Source organism: Microtus pennsylvanicus, chromosome 1 (assembly GCF_037038515.1).
Source record: "Microtus pennsylvanicus isolate mMicPen1 chromosome 1, mMicPen1.hap1, whole genome shotgun sequence".
NCBI classification, from domain to species: Eukaryota; Metazoa; Chordata; class Mammalia; order Rodentia; family Cricetidae; genus Microtus; species Microtus pennsylvanicus.
Window position 1 is genome coordinate 143,012,221 of NC_134579.1, and position 18,587 is coordinate 143,030,807.

The window sequence follows — 18,587 nt, forward strand, 5'->3', positions numbered from 1 at the left end:
GAGAAACCCTTTGTAAAAAGTCAAAAAAAAAAAAAAAAGAGGAAGAAGAAGGAAGGAAAGAAAGAAAAAAGTAAGAAAAGAAGGAAGATAGGGAGGAAGGGAGGGAGGGAGAGAGAGGGAGGGAGCAAGGAAAAAAGGAAGGGCTGAAGGAAAGAAGGATGTTGCTACATGGCATCCATACTGGAGAGTACCTCTGGAGAAAAGGGAATCCACATTTCTCATTGTTACAGCCTGGTGAGGATCAACTCACCACAAGTACAAAGGAAACTGAGGCTCAGAGATTTGACTCTTCTTTAAAGGTCTCAGGCCTTTCTCCCAAAGAGAATACAGCCAGAGATTTGCTATAAGGATGACATCAAGAACTGGCTTCACCCTCCCTGTTTCTTCTGTTTAGGTAAACGGTTCTGCTTCGGAGAAGGACTGGCTAGAATGGAGCTTTTTCTCTTCTTCACAAACATCCTGCAGAACTTCTGCTTCAGATCCCCACAGGCACCCCAGGATATCGATGTGTCCCCTAGATTTGTGGGCTTTGCCACGATTCCACCAAACTACACCATGAGTTTCTTGTCCCGTTGAGCTAGCGCTGGATAAGGGTAAAGGGAAGGATGGAGATCTGGCTAGTCGGAGGTTGGGATTTAGAGGGGATCAGAGGGACATGAGAGAGGGAGGATATGACTTTCTGAAGACAGACTATCATTTCAAAGGTGGAGAGGAAGAAAGGGGAAATTTATACTGTGTTGTAAGCAGTAATAATAATAATACCAATAATAATAGTAGGTATTACATACGTAAGTATTCTTTGTCAAATTTATTCTAAAGGGTTTTGTGATCTCAACACTCACAAATGCATGGGAAAGGAAGAGAATCCATGTCCATTTTCTACTGCGGCACGCTCTTGACCTTATTATGTTTTTTTAGTTTAAGTTTACTGAAGTCTCACCGATTCCAAGAGCTCAGTAATACTTGAATGAATATCTGTGTGCACTGGCCTTGGGAAGATTTTCAATTATCACCACACATCAGATAAAGCAACAAGAGCTCTGTCTATTGCCACATAATCCTGCCCAGATGTATTCCAGAGCTTCGTGTGGGCCGCCAACTTTGCTTCACCATCAACTCACCCACACTCTGATTGGCTTTTTTAAACTAATTACCAAGGCATCATCACCCAAGCCTTGCTGGTTAAACTTATTGTGTTTGATTCAGAATCCATCTGGAGAACTGGAATCAGGCCTATTAATGAGATCCATGGTGGAGAAACACATTTTCAGAGGTGGCCAGGAAAACTTAGGGTCAGCACACTGACATGAGTGTGTGCTGATTCATGGATGTGTGTGTAGGTGCACATTGCAGGATTTCCTTGGGATGCACACGACCACATCTTCTGCCATGAGTTAGTTTCCAAAGGCCGAGTGTTTGCTTACCAACCTGGGATCAGAACCAGTAAAGAGTTTTAGAAGCTTGTGCTCCAGTGGCACTAGAATAAATCTGCAGAGTGGACAGCTGAGCAATGCACAGCCTCCATGTCAGTGGATACATCAGCTGCGCCTCTTTTCTTATTTTTAGGATGTCAGTATCAGGCAGACCCAGGAGGGAATGGAGGAATCAGGGTATTGAGATGGCATCTTTGGGAACTGCTTTGCAAGCCCTCCCTGGTGGCAAACTCCAATGCTACATGCTGCAGACTGTTTCTGGGGGACTGATGGAGAGAGAAGGGGAATGGGAAAAGATGGTTCAATAGGAAAAGTGTTTGCCAAGCAATCACGAGGACCTGAGTTTGGATCCTCAGCACCCATCAGAAATCAGACCTGGTGGCACATGCTTGTCACCCTAATGCTGGGAGGCGGGGGAAGGTAGCCCAGTCCAATCAGATCACGAATTCTTAGTTAAATTAGAGGCCCTGTCTCAAAAAACAAAGTAGAGAGAAACTGGAGAAAACAAGTAGTGTTGTCCTCTGAGCTCTACAAGCATGCACACACACAGACACAGACACACACACACAGACACACACACACACACACACACACACACACACACACACACACACACAGAGGCCTGAATGCACATATAAAAATGTACACACACACACACTCAAAAGGGAGAGAGGGGTTAGTTCAATTTTAGCAATGAGAAACACCTGAAGGTGAAGAGACAGTGGCTAGCAAGCCTTTGTCTGAAAGGGAGAGAGGAAAAATCTAATAAACCCTGTAATGTTGGGAAGAATGTTAGAACTCATGAAGTCATGACCCAGTTTACAGAGACAAGGTGCACTGTGTCCAATCATGTTCTGCTCAGTAGCAGAGAGTGCATATCCTGCTGAGGCATGCCTGGAACATTCTTTGTGATAAGCTATTTGTTAGGGTACAGAATCTTCAACCACTTTGTAAATAGTAGGTTAACCAGAGTAGCTCTGATGAACAAGGTGAAATGTAGCCAGAAATCAATAGCAATGTTAGACTACAAAAGTCTCAAAAATAGGAAAATTAAGGAATAGGCTTGTTAATTTTTTCTTTCACTGAAAATTGGAAATTACATGTATTAGAGGCTAGAGACATCTTCTTAGTGGCTGTAAGCAGAGGATGCTCTAGCAGAGGACTTAAATTGGATGGGCACTGGAAGTTTACACACATTCACACACAGAGACACACACAAATAGACATGGTTTAAAAATAAGCCTTTTAAAAATATATGCATTAAGGCCAGGCGGTGGTGGCGCACGCCTGTAATCCCAGCACTCGGGAAGCAGAGGCAGGCAGATCTCTGTGAGTTCGAGGCCAGCCTGGTCTACAAAGGGAGTTCCAGGACAGGCTCCAAAGCTACAGAGAAACCCTGTCTCAAAAAACCAAAAAAAAAACCAAAAAAACAAAAAAAAAACAAAAATATATGCATTAATGGAATATAATTGATGTTTTGATATATGTATCAATTATGCCATGGCTAAGTCACACCAACAAAAATGATGCAGTCTTACATTAACAGTGGTTCAAAGAAATATCATATGGTAAATCATAAAACACCTAAATAAGGGAACAAAAATAAGTATGGACAAACTTACAGAATGAGCCATAGCAGAAGGCATCGTAAATTCATGGAATGGGTTTAAAAAAAGCTCAGATTCATAAATGTTCTTTAAAATTTTCCCATGGGCCAGAAAGATTAATCTCAATGAGATTTTTTTTTAATTTTAGAAATAATCTCCTTTATTTTTGAGATTATAATATTCTAACATCATTTCCACCTTCCCTTTCCTCCCTTTCAACCCTCACAGCCACAAAACCAAAGGAGAAGCCATAGTCCAAAACTATAAAGAGGAGATGAAACACTTAACAAGGTAGGGGAAAGGAGAAGCAAGGAGATGACTCAGTCAACAAAAAGAAATCTCCCTTCCAACCTGGGTACTCAGCAGGAGAGTGATAGGAACTCAATGTACCCTAGAGACTGAAGGTACCCAGCTGAGCACAGACTGATGGCCATAACTTCAGGAGGGAACCGTAGTGAAGATATAATAGAATGATCACCACAGCATGGGCCTGAGAATGAGGAAGAAGAAAGCACCCATGAGCAAGGCTGTCCTTTTAGGGACTTCATTTTTTTATGTAGTGACCATTAGCTGTTCACATATCTTATCAGGCCCCTGGCTTATCATGTCAGTAGTTACAGAGAGAATGCTGAAGGAGGAGGTCCTGGGTTCATTAGAGCAGTTTTGATACTCAGCTAGGTGTGCTGTCTTGCTGCCCTTCCTGTTTTCAGGCAAATATTTCAATACTGGGTAAAGAAAGAGTGATTAAGAATAGTTGTCCCAGAAAGCTTGGGTTCTGGCTGTATGTCATAACACTCTTCTCTCTCAAACATTTGAGCTGTGCCATTTCCTCCTCCTCCTCCTCCTCCTCCTCCTCCTCCTCCTCCTCCTCCTCCTCCTCCTCCTCCTCCTCCTCTTCCTCCTCCTCCTCCTTCTTCTTCTTCTCTCTCTCTCTCTCTCTCTCTCTCTCTCTCTCTCTCTCTCTCTCTCTCTCTCTCTCACACACACACACACACACACACATATACACACATCAAATTAGAAACATCCATCAGGAATAAGAATATGTGGTATTGTGGTGAAGGAGGAGGAAGGATCAGAGGAACCAGAGGGGTCAGGGACAACCAGAGAACATGGCCCACAGAAACAATTGACAAGGACTCATGGGGCTCACAGAGATCAGGGAGCCTATAGGGCTCTCACCTAGGATCTCTGAATATACATTATGATTGAGTAGCTTGGTGTTCTTGTGGAACTCAGAACAGTGGGAATGGGGGCAGTTGCTGACTCTTTTGCCTACATATGGGACCCTTCTCCTACTGGGTTACCTCATCCAGCCTTGACATGATGGTACGTGTCTGGTCTTAATGTAGCATATTATGCTGGTTTTGGTTAATATCCCTGGGAGGCCTGGGATGGGACATAGATCTGAGGGAAAGGGGAGAAAGTGGGGAGGTTGGAGAGGAGGGAATGGTAACTTCAGTTAGGGTGGAATATATGAAAGAATAAAAACGATTAGATTAAAAGGCTCGATGTAACCAACATTGAAATCTTGCTAACTTCCCTAAGGGTATGAGCAGTAATTCATGGAGAATCTGTAAGTTAGAAACCTTGGATAGTTGGGCTCTTTCTGTAATAATAGTGGGCTACTGTTATTATTTTTGAAGTCCTACAGGTCCTTCTGATGGCTCTGATACTGAGGTACAATGTCCAGTTCAGGCAACAGTCCTACTGAAACATCGCTCTAGTCTCCCACCCATCCCGGGGCTGCACGTAAGCTGTAGAGGTTCTCTGTTTCCTAGTGCCCATCCTGGACCCTCTTCTGGGCTGTTAGGAGGAAAGAGGCAAAGTGGACAAAAGCCATTCAGGTCAACAACTTGATCCTATGTTCGGTCTTGGGATCTATTCCAGAGTCTTGGAATTTAGCAGTTAAATAGTTTTGATTTCTCTGGAAAAATCCAGCTGCCTTGCTTATTCAAAGTTATTGTGTGTTTGTGTTGCAATCCACACATTTACTAGTTTATATCTGTCTTCTGGTTCCATTTGGGAATATTTTTACAGAACAACTACTCTAAAAACTCAGTTCCCTGAACAGGCATAACTGGAGAAGCATCAAGAGTCATGCAATGTAACAAGGACTAGGTCCCTTGTTTGTCCCAGCCACCTGGCTAGCTTACACAAGAAATAACCACACAGAAACTGTATTAATTAAAACACTGTTTGGCCATTAGCTTTAGCTTCTTGTTGGCTAACTCTTTCATATTAGTTTAACCTATCTACATTAATCTGTGTATCGTCACATGGCAGTGGCTTTCTGGAGATTCTAACTGGCATTCATCTCTGGTGGAGGATCCATGGCTTCTCTGTGACTCTACTCTTTTTCCTCCCAGCGTTAAGTTCTATTTTCCCCATCTACCTAAGTTCTGCCATATCAAAAGTCCAAGCCAGTTTTTTATTCATTAACCAATGAAAGCAATACACAAAGAGAAGAAATCCTTCACCAGTGCAAGAGCTGGGCAGTGGTGGTGCATGACTTTAATTCTCACACTCAGAGGCAGAGGCAGTTGAATCCCTGTAAGTTTGAGACCATCTTGGTGTACAAAGTGAGCTTCAAGAGAGCCAAGACTATACAGAGGGACCCTATTTTGAAAAACAAAATAACAAACAAAGTCTTGCAAGATTCATTACAGCTATGAACATGAGCACGAGCCTGAAAATGGAAAAACTATTACAGAACGTGCTGTGCCACTTCAAATATTCAGGGTAATCCGCGAAATCGTAACTCATTGAAATGAAGGAAGCAGGGACAACAGAAGCATAGAAAGCTATGTTAAATAAAAAAAAGCAAAGAGAGTTGGGAAGAACATAATGAAGAAGAAGAAAAGAAATCAAAACATTATAAATCAGTAAAAGACAAACAAAAAAACCCAACAGATTTCCCAATTATAAAAAAATAAAAAATAAATCTAGATAAAGGAATAAAAGTAACATATGAGTATTTCTTTGGTCTGGGGAGACAGCTCAGTGATTAAGAGCATTTGTGCTCTTGTACAGGACCTGAATTTGATCCCCAGCATCCACATGATGGAACGCCAATTCCAAGGAATCCAGTACCCACTTCTAACCTCTGTGCAAACCAGGTACACATGTGGTGGGCAGACATTCATGCAGGCGAAATACCCATACACATAAAAAATAAGATACTTTTTAAAAGCATGATTTTTAAACTAAGATAAAGTCAAGTTTCTAATTAGTAATAAAATAATTATATTTCTAAAAGTATTTTAAAAAATTACAATCTTAAGGGCCAAAGAATAAAGAAGTTGAGGTGTTTGAGCAACTCCATTGTGGGTCCTTGAAAGTCTGATTCTACCAGTCAAGTACATGGTTGGGGAGGGACAGCAAAGCCATTGGATCCTTTTCAGTTGTTCTCCTATACCCCATATCCCCACCCCTCTTCCTCCACCCAACCCCTTCCCTTAGCCTGCAATGACCTTACCTTAGTAATTTGCTTTCTTGAATAGCAGCGACCCCTGGTGGCTAGTTGTAGCCTTACAGTCTGTGAGCAGGGCAAGCTCCCTTCCTCCTGAGACAGCTAATTCCTGGTGAACTGGGGTTAGCTAGGAAGTATATCCCAGTACACTGGGAGCGTGGAAAGCAAACCCAGCTCCGAGACTGGTCATGTTGGAGGACCTGCCATTCTACTTACAAGGCCTCCTAAGTATTAGTTACCCTGTTGGAGGGATGCTACTTAGTGTGTATAAATCACACCCCTGGAACTTCAGAGTTCCCAAGCTCTATAGCATTCTCAAATGACATAAACATAGCTCCAGATGTCAGTCCATAATCTGGCCTCAGGCTCTCAAACTCAAGGAATTTTTTCAGTTGATGAGATGTTTTTCTAGCTACAGAAGGTTGGAAGCACCATTCCCCATGTACTTCCCTGCCTGAGCTGGGCCTCCTGCTAACTGCACCCTTCAACTTGTTGGTCTCTGGCCCTACTGCCTTCTACAGCTGCCTTTCCATGATTGTCACTATTCCTTTATCTCAAGTCCCCAAGATAGGTCAGTGTGTGTGTGTGTGTGTGTGTGTGTGTGTGTGTGTGTGTGTGACATTGCCCTCTCTTAAACATTGCAGATACCTCCATGGAAAGGTGACAAGGAAGGAAAGAAGATAGGAAGGAAGGTAGAAAGGAAGGAAACAACTAGGAAGAAAGAAAGGAACCTAACTAATAAACATTTCAGATGCTACTAACTTCACATGCAAAATCCCAACACAGAAAGAAAATCATGAAAACACAAGCCCTCAAAACAGTGTTTTGTTTTCTCCAAATATTATCAATCCTGTCATAATGCTCTGTAATGATATTGACTTATAAGACATGAATGTATTCGAAGAGAACAAGAAACTGACATAAAGAATCCACTGCACGTTAAGGTAACAGAACTCTGTCAAAGTCACTGAAGAAGGAAACTGACATAATGTTTGAAATGAAAACTCAGTCATATCAGTGGAAAGTCTCAACAGGTGGACAGATAGGGTGAAGGACTAGATGTCAAAGCTTAGAGGCAATGCAGAGAAATTGAATCATACTATCCAGGTCAGCAAAACTTAAGAGAAGGGGGCGCTTTGCAGAGAGAGCTTGCAAAAATCGAGGCTGTGGAAGCAAAGACAACACCAGGAGCTTCGGAACCAACACTGAGCTTATTCGCTGTGGCTGAAGGAGTAGGTCTCTTTAGACAGGAATCACAGACATGGCTGCAAGCATACCACCAGACAGCCTCCAATCAGAAGAGACGCCATCACTAGTATCCTAGGAAACAAACGCGGAAAAGCGAGACTACAACTCCAAGTATTGGCACCTAAAATTCAGAGAGTTTAGTCCCTCAGAGGGGTCCGATCCCATCCAGGATCTGAAGAGGATGTCTGAGCTATGCTTTATGTGGTTGAGACCGGACCTGCATAGCAAGGAGGAGATCCTGGACCAGCTAGTGCTGGAGAAGTTTATGATCTCTGTGGGGCCAGAGCTGCAGGCCATAGCGATAGAGAAGGGAGTGAAGAGCTGCAAAGAACTGGAGAAACTACTGAGGAGCGGCGGGAAACCGCCCAATGGTCCATAATCCACTGCCAAGGACAAATGTACCTCCTTCGGCATCCCGGTGCTGAGAATGCTGCAGACACGAAGAATGGATAGGGTAATGTGAGATGGTCACCAGAGCACCCATCAGAGAGCGAGGAGCCCCCCAACAGAGGCCAGGCTTGCCCAGAGTTGCAGAACCTGCTGGAGACTGAAGAGCCGTCCACCAGTCAGTCTGTCATCTCCCAAGGACAGATGTCCTTTCTACGTGGTTCCGGTTTGGAAATGGCCAAAGTCAAGGCGGATGACTGGGGTGAGAACATGGTGGTATTGTCGGATGATAGTCTCAGTGGTGACGAGGCTAGTCCGGGGTCACAGAACCTGCCAAGGACTGAGTCGTGCGTCAGCCAGGAAGAGGAAGTTTTTCTGGAGACGGTTCCTGGCAGCAGAGAGCCAGACTACCTAAGACCTGAGTGGAACCAGGAGAGTGACTTGGTACAGGACTGGGATGACCTGTTTTTACCTCAGGACCCTCAGCCGACGCAGGATCCTGATCCTCTCCAAGCAGAAGCTGCCGCAGTGATGCTCCAGGAAGACAAACATGGATGCGGCCATGCCGGTCACCATGGATGCGGCCACAACGGTCACCCGTATTCTAGCAAACAGGGATACAGCTGTAAATACGGGTCTTCAGAGGCTTAGCAGCTCCAGGGCAGACAGGTTGCCCACTCCCCAAGGAAGGGCCTCCTGTGTGGGCAATACAGAAGATGGGCAGTTAGCGGTCGCTATCCTACCGCCTGAAGAGTCGGTACTTCACCTCGCTGGCTGGGCTCCGTTTGGGTGCCATCAATGCAACAAGATTTTTCTTTACAAGTCTCATTTTATCATCCACCGGAGGTCCCACACAGGAGACCGACCCTTTCGGTGCCACTTGTGTGAAAAGGGATTTCTGCAGTCCTCAGACCTCCGAGTTCACCAGCGCATCCACACAGGCGAAAAGCCTTACGGGTGTAGCATCTGCAACAAGGTGTTTACCCATGAGTCCTCCCTGCTGGATCACATCAGGATCCACACGAAGGAGATGTCGTACGTGTGTGAGAGCTGTGGAAAACGCTTCAACCACAGGGCAACCTCAAGGTCCATATGGACATCCACAGCGACGCAAGACCCTACAAGTGCATGGAGTGCAAAGCGGCCTTTCGACAGAAGGGGACGCTGATGGGGCACGTGAAAACCCACTCGAGGGAGGAGGTGCCCTTGTGATTCTATGTCGGGCTTGAGGTCTTTTCCTAGAGAGACAGTTGCTAGGTTACCTCTGTTCCGTGCTTCCTGTACCATGGAAACAGGTAGGATTGTCTCATCTCCTGAAGGTCTGAGAACAAATGGGTTTCACTATGGCCCCCCACTGGTGTTTGTTTGAGACTCTATGTATCGCTGACTGTCCCGGAACTCACGATGTAGACCAGGCTAGGTTGAAACTAAAGAGACCCACTTACCTATGTAACCCAGATTGACCACGAACTTGTGACCCCACCCATACCTCTGCCGAGAGTGTTGAGATGCCACTCCTTGGCAGGCTTTTATACACACATTGTTACTGGTTGATTATGTATTGTCAATATTGTTGTCAATATTGAACGGCAAAATGGGAGTGACATTTGTCCCTGATAACACTGTAAAATGTGGCTTTTCCAATAAATTACTTAGCAAAAGACAAAAAAAAAAAAAAAGAAAAGAAAAGAAAACTTAAGAGAAGATGGGAATGGAGCCTGGAAAGCTTTGGTACATGAGGGAAGGAATAAATCTAGAAATTGTGGGCATGCAAGAAGAATTTCATGCTATAGGCAAAGGAAATATGAGTAACAAAATCATAGAAGAAAATGTTTATATCTGGAGGCAGTCACAACCATTGAGTAACAAAATCATAGAAGAATCATAGAAAAAAATCCCCACGTCTGGAGACTGTCACAACCACTGAACAACAAAATCATAGAAGAAAATCTTCACATCTGGATACGGTCACACCCATTGAGCTACAAGAGGCAGACAGAACACCAGATTGACAGGGTCTTCATATCATATACTCAAAAACAGAGACATCTACAAAAGAGAACATGGGATGCTGCAGGAGAGAAGGGCAACATCTTACATGGAAGCAGGCTGATTAGGATAACATTATTCAATAGAAAACTGTATGGCTAAAGACCTGGGAAAGATTTATTCCAAGTTCTGAAAGGTTATTGCTGCCACCCACTATGACAATCAATAAACTATCTGTCATATTGAAGAACAATAAAAAACGGACTAAAAGGATTTATGGCCACTAAACCAACTCTACAGAAGATAATAGAAGAAAAACTTTGAATTGAAGAGAAGATTAAACACACCCAAGAGACCACTGAAGGGAAAGTAAACAATATCGTGATTGTTAATAAAAAGATTCTAGAAAAGTGACCTGGACTAGCAGATCACTCTTTGATGACAGGATTCTAAGAGGAAGGGTCAGGAGATGAGAAGATAAAGAAGATTTTTTTAAAAAAAAAGTTGGGGTCACAAGATCTTGCTCAAAGTATGTCTTATGCCAGAGAAGCATTCTAATAAGTACAGAATCTTATATACAGTCTTTCCTGACAGGGAAAATGTGATAGAGCAACAAAAGCTGTTATACAATGAGACAGAGTCATTGGGAAGCTAATCAAGCAACCTCAAGGACATCAGAGACAGCTCACCTTGGGACTCTGGCAATAGTAGCCCATTGTTTTCTGAAGTTGACAGTACCCAACTTTCACTTATATATGTTTATAATTTCAACATCTTTTTTCTTTGTCCCCGTGGAGTGGTTCTGATTAGGTCGGGTTTGAAGTCTGTATGTCAGCTGTTAAAATATCCTGCTTGCTTATATCCTAGTTTCAATTCCTTGGAGTACCTTTCCTCCAGCCCGTCAATCTAAAGTGCCTTTTTTTTTTTTTGCAGATCTGTGTTTCTTATAGGAAGCATAATTACAGGACCTTTTTCATAATTTATTCTTCTTGTCAGTTACTTTTGATTGCACAATTGAGACCATTACGTTGAGAGCTGTTATTGAAATTTGTATATTAATTCTTATCATTTTACTGATTTTGTATTGTCCTTTGTTGAGGGCGAGGTCAACCTGAAGCTTTCCCTTAATGTATAGAGAATAAACACAATTCTTTTTCTAAACCAAGAACATGCTTAACAGAGCCAGTGATGGCCCCAGTGCCAGGTCCTCATAGGGAACAGTGGCTTTGAATACTTACAGTCAAACTTTTCACTGTCGATGAATTATTTTGTAGGAGGAGAGGTCTGCCAACTTACAAATAATGACATGGAGACTTATTATTAATTATCAAAGTGTAGCCCTAGCTTAGATTTGTTCATAGCTAGTTCTTGTAACGTAAATTAACCCACATTTTTTAAATCTGTGTTTCATCATGTGATTTGATACCTCATCACTCCATACAGCCCATCCTGCTTCCTCCTCATTTGGCGGCCAGTCCACTTTTCTTCTTCCCAGAGATTCTTCTCTGCCTGCAAGTCCTACCTGTCTCCCCTGCCTAGCTATTGGCCATTTGGCATTACACCAACTGCAGCAATATATCTTCAGAGGGTATACAAATACCACACAGCAATAGCCACAGATATGAGCCCCAACACAGTAACCATAGGTGAGTTCCAAACCCCAATCCCAGTAGCATAAAGAACCTGCAGAAAAGAATTACACGCATCATAGTTAAGCAGCATCATAGACCAGACATCAGAGAACATTCTACTGAAACACTACAGATTATATATTACTCTTATCAGCTCATAGAACATTCTTTAAAATGAAATCTTGACACAGAAATCAAGTCCCAAAAAATACATGAGAGTGGGATGATATAACTATCTGACCACAATAGAGTAGAGATAGAAATCAACAATGAAAGGATCTATAGATAATACAAAACGCCAATAAAGTTTAACAATACAGCACTGAATAATGGGATGGACATGTGGGAATCTATTGAAGGAATCAAAAAGGAAAATTTTAATTCCTAGTATTAAGTGAAATGAAAAGAGAACACATTAGAACCTATGGGTTATAAATGATAAATTAAAAACTAAGAGGGAATTTACAGCTCTAAATGTCTGCATTAAAAAATCCGATTTACTGGCAATAGAGGTGGCTCATAGGATGGAGAAGACCCATGCTGGGTGGCTTACAACTACATGTCACTCCAGCACCATGGAATTCAACATCCTCTTCTGGTTTCACTAACACCTGCACACACATTGCATACACAAACAGAAATCATGTACACACACACACACACACACACACACGCACACACACACACACAAAGGAATCTTTTAAAAATATCAGGTGCCATGACAATTTTACTCCACTGGAAGCTATCACCTTCCTGCTCTTCCTGAAGACCTGCATTGAGCCTGCTTATTCCTCAGGTTGCCCTCGACAACAAGGAGATTGAATCAGCATCAATGACCATCAGTTGAAAAATGGATGATGAAACTTAGAACATTTACACAATGCAATTCTATTGGCACTGAAAGAAAAGTGAAACTGTGGGATTTGCAGGAAAATAGATGATTCTAGAAATTATTAGACTGAGTGAGGTAACACAGGCTCAGGATGATAAACACTGTGCGGTCTCCAGTATATGAGTCCCAGATTTGAAGCTTTGAATTTTGCGTTTACGTTGGAGGTATCTGTAAAGTCTAACAAGGACATAAAGGAATCATGAAAGGAGGTGATTTCCCAATGGAGACAGTATGTGGATACAGAAATAGATGCAATATGGAAGGAGAACATGGAAATACCAGGCATGGAAGGAGCAAGTGAACTGGGGAAAGACTGGAAGAGGGACAATAAAAACTAGGAATGTATGGTAAAACCGTTTAGGGACCTGCTACTGTATAAGATAATCACAAATATATTTGTAAAAAGGAAGTTAAATGAAGCTGCCTTTTCACATGAAAGCAACACTGTTCCCAGGGTTTGTTTTTATTTTCTTTGTTTGTTTTTTTTTTTTTGAAACAGGGTTTCTCTGTAGCTTTGGAGCCTGTCCTGGAATTAGCTCTTGTAGACCAGGTTGGCTTCTAACTCACAGAGATCCACCTGCCTCTGCCTCCTGAGTGCTGGGATTAAAGGTGTGTGCCACCACCACCCAGCATGCCACCACCACCGGCTGTTTGTTTGTTTGTTTTTTTTAACTTAAATTCAGCACCTGTGAGTTGTTGGCCAATAAGTTCCCAGTGACTTCCAAAACAAAGTAGGAACCTCTGTGTGGTTATCAGGCAGCCAAGAACAATAGGCTACTTTGTTTTGGAAGTCACTGGGAACTTATTGGCCAACAACTCACAGGTGCTTGTTACACTCTGCTTGGGATGTGAAAATACAGTCCTGGGATAGTTGTTGCTTCACAACTTTGAACTTTAAAAGCAGACAGATGAAACCAATTAGACACATGATATATATTGTATATGAATCTAATATGTCCTCTAAAATAATAACTGGATTCACTGAACTTTAAAAAATAACAAAAAATAACATTAATTACACAAGCTAAGTTAAGTAAGCTTATGCTTGTTACTAACTAGCTCTTACAACTTAAATTAAGCCATATTCTTAAGTAAATCTACAAGTGACTCAAGGTTTGTTTCATCATTTTCTACGTGTCCTGTGTCCTCTCTAACTGGCTTTTGACTCCTGAGATGCTGTCCTTCTCCTTCCCATCCTCCTTCTAGTCTGGCTCTCCTGCTCAATTTCTTCCTGACCAGCTATAGGCCAGTCAGCTCTTTATTAACCAATGAGAGTAACACATATTTACAGTATACAAAGATTGCTCCACAGCAGCTGCCCACTGGTGCGAGGCACTACTACCCTGTAACTGAAGACAGCACACTTGGGTTGCAAGTCATGGAGAAATCAATCTTGAACTGTCCAGGAAACCCTTTATTTTATGTTTCGTTTTCATAATGCCAGAAGGAGCTATAAAAGGGTGGAAAGTCATTAATGTTCTCATCCAATGCTGACCCCTGTGTGTTACAACTCCAGCTTGCCAGGCAGTGTGCCATTGTGGCATGACAGTTATGGGAGTAACCAGTCACTTTCTGATCATGCTTGAGGCTTGCTCCACAAGAGGGATTCTAAACCCAGTACTGTAAACCCGGACAAAGACAAAGTCAAGGAAGATCAAAGGCTGGGAATGAGGATCTGCTGCTGTTTTGCTAAACGTTCATGTTACCATGCTGCCTTCTACACATTTATGTAGCCAGAGGCTGCTTCTTCATTCCAGGCTGTGAAGACCTGAAATAAGCACACAGAAACTATATTAATTAAAACACTGCTTGGCCTATTAACTTATGCATATTTCTAGCTAGCTCTTATATCTTAAATCAACCTATTTCTATTAAGCTGTGTATTGGCACATGGTTATGGCCTACCAGTAAGTTTCTGTCCGGCTTCTGACATCTGTCTCCTGGGGTGGCTGAAAGGCTTCTCTCTGACTCTGCTCTCTCTCTCTCTCTCTCTCTCTCTCTCTCTCTCTCTCTCTCTCTCTCCCAGACTGACTATATTCTGTTAAGCTTTTGGCCAAAAGCAGCTTCATTATTAACCAATGGCAATAAAATGTATTCATAGCATTTAGAGGAAAGTCGCACATCACCTCCCTTTTTCTGTCTAAATATAAAGGAAGGTTTTAACTTTAACATAGCAAGATGACATATAACAAAACAGTTAACAACCAAGAATTACAATATTTAGTTCATTTTAATTTGGCAAATTAAGGAAAATCCTCTATCATCTATCCTATCTTTGTGAGTCTAAAGTTTTATATCTAATTTTTCTTTTATCATAATTAAGAAAAACTATAACTATAACTATCTATTCTTCAACACCATCAAAGATGTCAGAAGAATATAATATTACCTAAGTTAACAGAAAAGGCATTGTAAGCAACATTCCAAATTCTAGAATTGACAGAGACATCTCCTGCCTGGACAGTTACCCAAAGTTCTTCCGTAACATTGGAGCATCCATCTTCAGCCCACAGGCCCATAGTTTCTGACAGACTTTTCCACGAAGTAGGACATTTCAAAGATAGTTTGCCTATATTGTCAGTTACTTTTTTCTGTGTCCTGCCAAATGTCTTGAAATCTTTTTCATGAAGCAAGAACTCCGAAGGACTGTCTCACCTTTAGGTAAGTTCAGTAGTCATTTCTCTATGGGTCCTGTATGTCCAGTTCATACAGCATACCATCAAGCAGTCCAGGCCAGAACAGTTTTTTACTCAAATAGCTGAAAAATTCCACAAGGAGTCTCTTTGATGCCCATCTTCCTCTTGAAGTAGATTGGTGCTTCCAGAAGCAAATGTGTCTCATTCTCGAGAAAAGTTCTAATTTCTTAAACATTTTAAATGCCATAATCTGTTAGTCTTTGAAAAGTTGAAGAATAATTATTCATTATGAAATAAATCTTTGTACATCTAGAAAATATAACTAACAGGACAACAAGCTTTATTATTATAAATGACTATATTAATCTGTACTTCATAATTATAAATTATATTTTAAATGTGCTGCACAAGCACAATACCTTAAACAAGAGCAGAAATATACATATAATAAAATTGACCTTAAATTTGTATCAATAAACCAAGATCCATACCAATGCAGGGCATTCTTCTCTATAGTATATCCCCCTTTAAATGTAAACAAACACTATAAACAATTATTTAGGAAATTTGGGCATGGTTCACTCCAAACTGCTCCCTGCATTTTACCTCTAGCTAAGGAGGTACTAGAAACTGATGACTGTGTTGGATAGAAAGCCATTATGGGGGATGTTTGGTCACTGGTAAAGTGGTAGGTTGCCCATGCCCCAGCTGATGATGACATGATCCCATTTGTTGAAGAGACTGTCTTTCTCTAATATATATATATATTATATATATATTATATTATAATATAATATATATATATTATATATGTATTTGTCCTATTTGTAAAAAATCATGGGCTGTAGCTGTCTGAACTTTGATCTTGCCTTTTATCATCATGTTTTTTAGTATATCTTGACATTAGGTATGATGACACTGCTTGCAGTGTTCTTTTTGTTTAGTTCAAACCTAAGGGGCACTGTTTTAAGTAAAATGTGAAGATAATTCTAACAAAATATTTGTTCCCAATATTGAGGAGTTTTGAAAGATCTACACAGAATCTAAAAGGAACAATTCCATTTATTTCAAGGACAACATAATGAGGTTATCAAACTCCTGGAGGAATCCAGACATGCTGGGATTAAAGGTGTGCACCACCATTGCTTGGTTTGAATTTGATTTTTAATTATTAATTTTAAATAATCTGTATGTATGTTAGTGTGTGAGCATGTGAACATAGATGAAATAGATGGGAACACAGTAAAAACTTCAGATACTTCTGTATGTCCAATTCCAGGCATTTGTGAGTTGCCCAGTGAGAGAACAGGGAACCAATTTCAGGTCTGTCAAGAAGAGTATGGTACCCTTAACATCTAATCCACCACCGATTAGATGGTTTACATCTAATTTAACAATTTACATAGTTAGGTTAAAACCTCAAATAACTCAATGAATGCTTATTGTTGTAGTCTGACAGGACACTAAGAAATGAGACATAGTCAATACAGCCGATAATGCCAACACAGCATTTACTTAATACAAGGCTACAGTGATCTTTAATGACCTTCCCATCTATGATGCAATACAGCTACCATAGAAAAGAACATTATCTATTATCATTACTAAGACTGCAGATGAAGACACCCAGCCGTGGGTATGTAATGGAACTTGATCTAAGGTGGCATCATTAGTATAAAGTGGACTCATGACTGCAAATTGTGGAATATGCCTCATTGTTTCCTCTCCCAAATTTTTCTAACATTGGTAAAGGTATAAAATCTGCAACTAAAAGAAATAAGGAAAACCAAAATGTATGCTTACACAAAACCATAGAAGAGAGCACTCCCCCATTTTATATTCCTCTCTAGGGCTGTAATTAATGACATTCACCACTGGAATTAAAGGCATACACCACTCAATTTCTATGGTAACTAGTGTGGCTAGGAGGATGAAAGGTGCGTCTTATTGTGGCTATTGTGATTAAAGGTGCTTATTGTGGTGGCTGCTGGAAATAAAGGTATGTGTCACCATAACCTGGTCTATTAGACTGACCATTGGAACTATTCTACTCTCAGATCTTCAGGCAGTCTTTATTTATTAAAATGCAATTGAAATGCCACTACATTTCCCTTTTTTTGTCAATAAAAGTTTATAACTAATGTAAGAAAACTATATACAATAAGAATAATGACCTTCCCCTGTAATCAGATTGGTGACTACCCCAATTGTCATTATGGAGCCTCCATTGAATGCCTCATGGAACCAGATGCCGAGATCCACAAGCAAGTACTGGATTGACCTCTGGGAGTCCAGTTGAAGAGAAGGTAGCTGGATTATATGAGCAAGGAGTGGTTAAGAACACAATTGGTGCTGGGTGATGGTGGGACTCGCCTTTAATCCCAGCACTTAGAAGACAGAGGCAGGTGGATCTCAATGAGTTCAAGGCCAGCCTGATATACAAGTGCTAGTTCCAGGACAAGTTCTAAAGCTACAGAGAAACCTTGTCTCAAAAAAAAAAGTAAAAAAGAACATGATTGGTAAAAATGCAGAGACAGCAGACCTGTGCTTGTGGAGGCTCACAGACTCTTCATGGACAGCTGGTGTCAGCATGAGACTGAACTAGGCCCTCTGTATCTGGGTGACAGTTGTCTGGCTTAGTCTTTTGTTGGGACCCTGGAGATGGAAGCAGGACTAATCCCTAATATGAGCAGGCTCCTTGGAGCTTATTTCCTATGGTTGAAGCCTTGTTCAGCCTTGATGCAGGTGGAGAGGAGCTTGGTCCTGCCTCAATTTGATGTCACATGCTTTGTTGATTCCTGTGGGAGGCCTTACCCCATTTTTTGAATGGAGATAGAGGAGTAGCAGATGGGAAAGTGGAAGGAGATGGGGGAGAAAGCAGGAGAAGAGGACCCATAGGAAACTGTGAATGATATATAAAAGAAATAAAAACGATGAATTAAAAAGTAAAAATAAATTATAAAAATACAGTGTATGGAAAAGCTCATTTAAAAAATTAAATAATGAAAAATCACAACAATACACAAACAAATTTTAAATTCTGTAACTAAACTGAAAGAATTTATAGAGACAGCAATGGATGTGACGATGTGAGACTTCTCCAATTCCAAGCATGTGGTCATTTCTCCCTCACCCAGTGCATGTCTATTTGGTGATATCTTGAGCTTGTGAACAAATAGTCAAACTGCCATGCTCTTGGTGGATTGTTCTTTTATAATTTTTTAATCAATTTATTTAATGTTTGGGTCTGTATATGAATTCACACATATGAGTTACAGTATTCACATGGAAG

General features: G+C 41.2%; 1 protein-coding gene and 1 pseudogene across 3 annotated transcripts in view; both read left to right on the forward strand.

The window, feature by feature from the left end:
- Positions 1-792, forward strand: part of LOC142859895 (cytochrome P450 2A3-like) — a 96,079-nt gene extending 95,287 nt beyond the window's left edge. For all 3 annotated transcript variants that reach the window (XM_075990434.1, XM_075990424.1, XM_075990418.1), the window contains exon 9: positions 395-792. In XM_075990434.1, coding sequence (XP_075846549.1) covers positions 395-576 — 182 coding nt within the window. In that variant the 3' untranslated portion in view covers positions 577-792. The remainder of the gene's footprint in view (positions 1-394) is intronic.
- Positions 793-7,773: 6,981 nt separating this feature from the next.
- LOC142855007 (zinc finger and SCAN domain-containing protein 5B-like) lies at positions 7,774-9,315 on the forward strand (annotated as a pseudogene).
- The last annotated feature ends 9,272 nt before the right edge of the window (positions 9,316-18,587 follow it).